The following is a 5,341-nucleotide window of genomic DNA, read 5'->3' as shown; positions in this document are numbered from 1 at the left end:
GCCGCCGCCGCAGGGGTGCTGCCTGCGGCGGCGGCGGTAGCGCACGTGGCAACCCCCCGCGTTTCCTTGCCTCCCATCCACCGGACCCCGTCCTGCGCTTCACTTTGTTTAGGGAGGGGCTGCTCACTGCTCATTGCTCATTGCTCATCGCACACTGCTCAACGCTCATTGCCCTATATCCCACCCAGCCGCAGGACTCCACTGCCGCCCGCGCCCCGCCCCATCTGGCCGCTTGCGCGCCCCATCCCCCCTCGATGGGGCCCGCCCACACCGGGGCCTCCCCCCTCCCGCCCACTGCTTTCTCAACGGCCCCGAGCCGGGGCTGCCCTCATTGCATACATAGTGCGCCTTTCCCTGCTTTTCTAGTGACCTAGCGTTCCGCACTGCCGTTTGGCCAGCCCATGCTCCCGTACCGTTGCGTTTCTCCCCAATGCGCCATGCCACTTTGCCAGTCATACACACGTTTCGATGCGTGCCCTGTCAGCTGCTTGCGTTGCATGTCGCCTTGCTCCACCCCTGTTTTATTGCTTTCTCTGCTTTCGCCCGGTTCCCGTCCCGTTTCGGCGGGGAGTCTATGTTGCAAGCTAGTTCTTGCTTTACCAGACTTTAAGCCCACACAAGCAAGCAACCACCTGGTTGGCGCGAGTGACCAGGGTGGGAGGGTTGACGTTGCCATAAAGAAGCTGGCCGAGGTTGAGGGCAGGGTCAGCACTGCAGGGCAAGTAGGTGGACAAGCATGCCATCAGCTCTAATTGAAAACATACGTTGCTTCGGCAGTGCCACTAAACTCGCGCATGTTCCTAGTGGGTGTAACAGATCTGTCTTGACAGACAGACAGTCCAACAAACACCTGGGGAGTCTATGTTGCAAGCTAGTTCTTGCTTTACCAGACTTTAAGCCCACACAAGCAAGCAAGCAAGCAAGCACCGGCAATGGTGCCGCCGGCGCCGGGCGCGTGCCCCTGCAGTGCCGGCCCGCTGCCCGCAACCGCCGCTCACCGTGCGTAAGCGGTCATGGCGTAGACTCTCTTTGCTCTCTCCCTTAATGCTAGCTGTTGGTCGTTTCGCAACCTCACCATTCGTTCCTTGCTCCGCTGAATCGCCCGCCGCCTGGCCTGATACTCAAAAGACAATCGACTTCCACTAGACTCCCCCCACAGCATCACAAACTCGTCGTTTGAAGCGGCGATGGGGTCTCGCGCTGCAGAGACGCAGGCGATCGCCATGATCATGCTTGAGACTAGCAGGTCCAGGCATTTTCTCGGCATGGTGCGGGTACTTGCTTGAATGGAACAGGAGACGCTTCCCAGGGCCCTTTCAATTGGGAGGGTAAGATACTGTTCGGGGACGCGGCCCGACCCGGGCCCGGGAGCTCTAGAGCTAGGACGGGGGGGCTATTTGCACTCCACCGCCACCCCATACTGTGTATTTGTGTTTGTTACGTGCTTGGCCGCCCGGGCCATAGGAGCCATGGTGAAAACCCGGATGATGAGCGCAGCCCTCGTTGCCCTTCTGCTCTGCAGTCAGCTTGTTAGCGTGCACGCATCGCTGCCACTTATTCTTGCTGGGACGACCCTGGTAGCGGGCTTGTTCAGCGGCGGTGACTGCGGCGGCGTGTTCGGGACGTCTCCCACGTGCAAGTGTCGCAACTTTTTTCTGGTTGTGCGCTCGGGCACCAGAGGTATGCCGGGATCAGGCCAGACAATCGCTGAATGCCTGCAAACGTTCTGGGCTCCAGAACCTGCTTTCGCGGCGGCGGCGGCGGCAAGGAGGTCGAACGGTGGTTGCCTGCCAGGCAGTGCGCATCGCTGCAACGGCAGTCGACTGTGCCCGCCTATCATAGCGGGGTGACTGTAACACAGTACACAGTGCAGCCCGCCTCCTGTGGGTGCCTGTGGAGCACGAGAGGGCGACTGCTGCTCTCATTTTTTGGGAACGTCGCTGGAAGATGATGCCGTCCTTGCCGCCGCCGCAGCTTGATGTTTGATTCGGCGCTGACATGCCCGCCGCCACCGCCCCCACCTCCACCTGAAAACGCAGATGGCAAGGAGCGCGGAGCTCACTTGAACTTCACCAGAACCTCTTTTGAAGGTGGACAGCAGTGCCAGATTTCCACACCCACCCGGGTCAAGCCTGGCGAAAGCACCGGCATCCAAGTCGGCAACAGGGGCAGGACCTACGCCACTGGTGCGCTTGTCCACTGCATATGCCTACCCTAGCCTTCTAGAGGGCATCTCGGTCACTTTCCAGGCATCGGCAACGACCACGGGCACTCCTCAAGCCCCTGCGCCTGAGCTGGCTGCCCCCGCGTGCTGCAGGCGTGGAGGCTGATGTGTACTACAATGTATTGTCCCGCGACGGCAAGAGCAGGGTGAGGGATTGATCTGTCAAGCCTGTTCAATTGCTGTGATTGCAGCCGCTACAACAGGCAGAGCTCTGCTCGAGCAACGCTGTGCTATGCACGCTGCGAGGAGCGCAGCTAGCTGCCCTGGCACCGGCTCAGCTTCTCGCTCGCTTTAGGAGGCTTCTTGTGCCAGGGAAAGGCCATCGCAGCGGCTGGGCCTCTTGTGCTCATGCTGGCATCTGTCCATCCCCTGTGCAGACCGACTGCACCATCAAATTTTTGCTCAACAATCCGTACTGGGGGTGCGGCTGGGCCTGGCTGCAGATGCACGCCGGCAGACGCCAGCACACTAGGGGCGCTGCGTGATTGCCTGCTGGCAGTGCGCAGGGTCTGGGCACAACCGGGCTTCCCTTCCCGCACGCTGCCTTCCTGCAGCCCAAACGGATTCGGCTCAACACTCCTCGGGAAAAGCTGCCCAGACAACCTCGTCGTGAGCTGCCGGCGACCGCCGTCCCACCAGCCGCTGCGCTGCACCACAGCCTGCCCTGCATGCTTTCGCTGTGTGCCGCTGAGTTTTTTTTCGGTATGGTCCTCCTCACATGTGTCCTCCTCATTGGTCTACACCAATGCACCAGCAAGCTGCGGCTTTAAAGTAGGTGGCTTTGTGTCACTGCTGCCTGCAGGTGGAGCTGGGGCAATACATTGCAGGAGATACGGGCGCCGCCGTCGAGTATCATGTTTTCTACGACAGGGATGGCGACCAGAGGCAGGACCGGCGCTTGCTGTCCCACGACGAGTATGACCCGCGCCCGCTGTCCAACCGCCGCATGCTGGGCCAGCTGGGCCTGCAGGACTGATCACTCTTGAGGCAGTGCAATCGGCAGCGGCTGTGAGGTGCCATTCAGTGTGCGGATATGAGATGCCAGCCATATTGGACAGCCTGCTGATTTGTCAGTGCACCGACCACGTGGGGTCCTCGCCACTGCGATGACCGTCTCTGTGTTTCTCTGTGTTGTTGGGGGTTTAGGGTTCATCGCCACAAGGCAGTACTGTCGATGCAAACAATGTAGCAGATCCTTGATCTGCATGTGCCCCCTGCCCAATTTCTTCTCACATTAACTATCATAGCGGGGTGACTGTAATGCATGGGAGTTCCATGTCAAAAGGCCAGCCCGCACTTGTGTGCACATGTACACATGAGCCCATTTGAATAAAACCGGGCGCATTCTTCCCTTGTCCGCTCCTCCCTTACGTCGGAGCATCATTGTGGGCTCACCACTGCTGTGTCGCAGGGAGGGACTGCGCATTCCTAGGTTGCACACCTCTGCCCTGACCACCTGGTTGGCGGTGGCAATGTGCGGCTGGCTGTTCAGGCTCCATTGTGCAGGCAGGCACCTCAGGCAAGGCTGGGCTGGCATGAGCTAGCCTGCTTGTGCGGCACGGTGTCCATGCAGGCCAGCCAGCCAGCAGCAAGGCTAAGGAGCAGCCGCGGCAGTGCTCATCAGCTACGTATACTGCTCAGGTGCATGGAGACGCTGCTACATGTACAGCCGGGTGAACACATGAAACCCAGCACAGCGGGCGCGAATCAAAGGATGGTAGATCTGGTAGAGATCCAGCGAGCAGGTAGGATGGTCAGTCAGGTCGGTCAGGTAAAGTCAGGTAAAGTCAGGGTCAGAGTTGTTTGCGTTAAAGCTAACGAGCAGACAGAACACCAGGCGGGCGCCCCAGCAGCCAGAACACCAGCCGCCGCGGCATGTGGAGCTGCTGCGACACAGCCGGGCTGCCTACTTCTTGGCGTTGGGCGGCTCGTTGCGGTAGGGCGTCCAGTGCAGGCGGTTGAGGTCGATCTCAATGTTCTTCTGGTTGGCGATGGTCCTGCGGGGCGGCAGAGAGCGGCGGTGTGGGTGTGGCCAAGCAAGGCGGGCGCTCCAGAGAGGGGCAGCCGCCGCCAGCTGCGCACTGCCCCACCCCACCTCCCTGCGCCCAGCAGGCAGCCCTCCGCCTTACTTGAGGTGCTCCTCCACAATCTTGTGCGTCACGCTGATGATGTGGTCCCCCTTCCAGTACTTGATCAGGCTCAGGCTCTCCAGCGTCTTCACCACGTCGTCTGCAGGAGGGGAGGCGGTGCAGGGACACTTGAGTTTATATTCGCACCAGGGTGTGCGCCGGCCCACAGGCACGTGCAGACAGCGGGCCCTGCCGCCTGCCCCGGCGCCCACATCCGCGGCCACTCTCTCCCGCCAATCACCAGGCCCACCCAGCCACCCACCCGTGCGTATGGCGGTCTTGTCCGAGATGTCCTTAATGGACAGGCTGGCCTTGTGGTCCTTAAGCACCTCGAGGATCTCGCGCGTCCAGTAGCTGCGGTACGATACCTGCGGTACAGCAGCGAGCGGTACAGGCACGGTGGGCGGGTGATTGGAGAGGGTGGAGGGGAAGGCGGCTCTAAGGCGGCTCCATGGTCCCCTGGGGCGCGCAAGCCGCGCTGCAAGGGTGGAAGAGACCCCAGCAGCAGGTTCCCTGACCATCCGGCGCAAAGGCACCCCCCAGCCGCGCCTCACCGCGCCCAGGTCGGACAGCGGGCGCTCGGGCGACCCCACCCGCCCCTCCTTCTTGCTCAGCTCGTACGAGAAGGCGATGAGGAAGCGGCCGTAGCCCTTGCGCTGGTAGGGCGGCAGGGTGAGGATGCAGGCCAGGTTGTTGCCCTCGGCGCTGTTCTTCTCCTTGGAGAAGTAGCCCACGATGTGGTAGCTGCGGCGCGGGGCGGGCAGGCAGGGACGCAGGTGGGGTGGGGGTGAGCGTGGGCACCGTGGTGGCACGCAGGTGAGGTGGGTGTGAGAGGGTGTGCGCAGCGCGGGTGGTGATGGGGCGGGGATGGTGTGGGGGGGGAGGCCAGGTAGCCGGGGCGCAGGCACGGCAGCAGGGCATGCCAGTCACACCCGGCTCACCACACACAGCTCCACCCCCGCCTCCGTTCTGCACACACAGGGCCACC

The 5,341-nt window shown here is 61.9% G+C and overlaps 2 protein-coding genes across 2 annotated transcripts in view; one reads left to right on the top strand and one right to left on the bottom strand.

Moving 5' to 3' along the window:
- Positions 1-1,469: 1,469 nt before the first annotated feature.
- Positions 1,470-3,498, top strand: CHLNCDRAFT_56934 (hypothetical protein; the record flags this gene model as incomplete). Its single annotated transcript, XM_005850892.1, has 4 exons — positions 1,470-1,680; positions 2,040-2,186; positions 2,318-2,370; positions 3,027-3,498. 4 exons carry the CDS (start codon positions 1,470-1,472, stop codon positions 3,198-3,200), a joined length of 585 nt encoding a protein of 194 aa, XP_005850954.1. The 3' UTR covers positions 3,201-3,498.
- Positions 3,499-4,130: 632 nt separating this feature from the next.
- The window catches only part of CHLNCDRAFT_19794 (hypothetical protein), a gene marked incomplete at both ends in the record, with an annotated part of 2,320 nt that continues 1,109 nt past the window's right edge, over positions 4,131-5,341 (bottom strand). The window contains 4 exons of the mRNA XM_005850608.1: positions 4,131-4,221; positions 4,354-4,453; positions 4,616-4,721; positions 4,908-5,097. Of these exons, the coding sequence (XP_005850670.1) occupies positions 4,131-4,221; positions 4,354-4,453; positions 4,616-4,721; positions 4,908-5,097 (487 nt within the window). The remainder of the gene's footprint in view (positions 4,222-4,353; positions 4,454-4,615; positions 4,722-4,907; positions 5,098-5,341) is intronic.

The sequence above is a fragment of the Chlorella variabilis genome (assembly GCF_000147415.1).
Source record: "Chlorella variabilis unplaced genomic scaffold CHLNCscaffold_3, whole genome shotgun sequence".
Taxonomy (NCBI): Eukaryota; Viridiplantae; Chlorophyta; class Trebouxiophyceae; order Chlorellales; family Chlorellaceae; genus Chlorella; species Chlorella variabilis.
The sequence above is the reverse complement of the archived record's forward strand: the minus strand, read 5'-3'. Positions and strand labels throughout refer to the sequence as shown.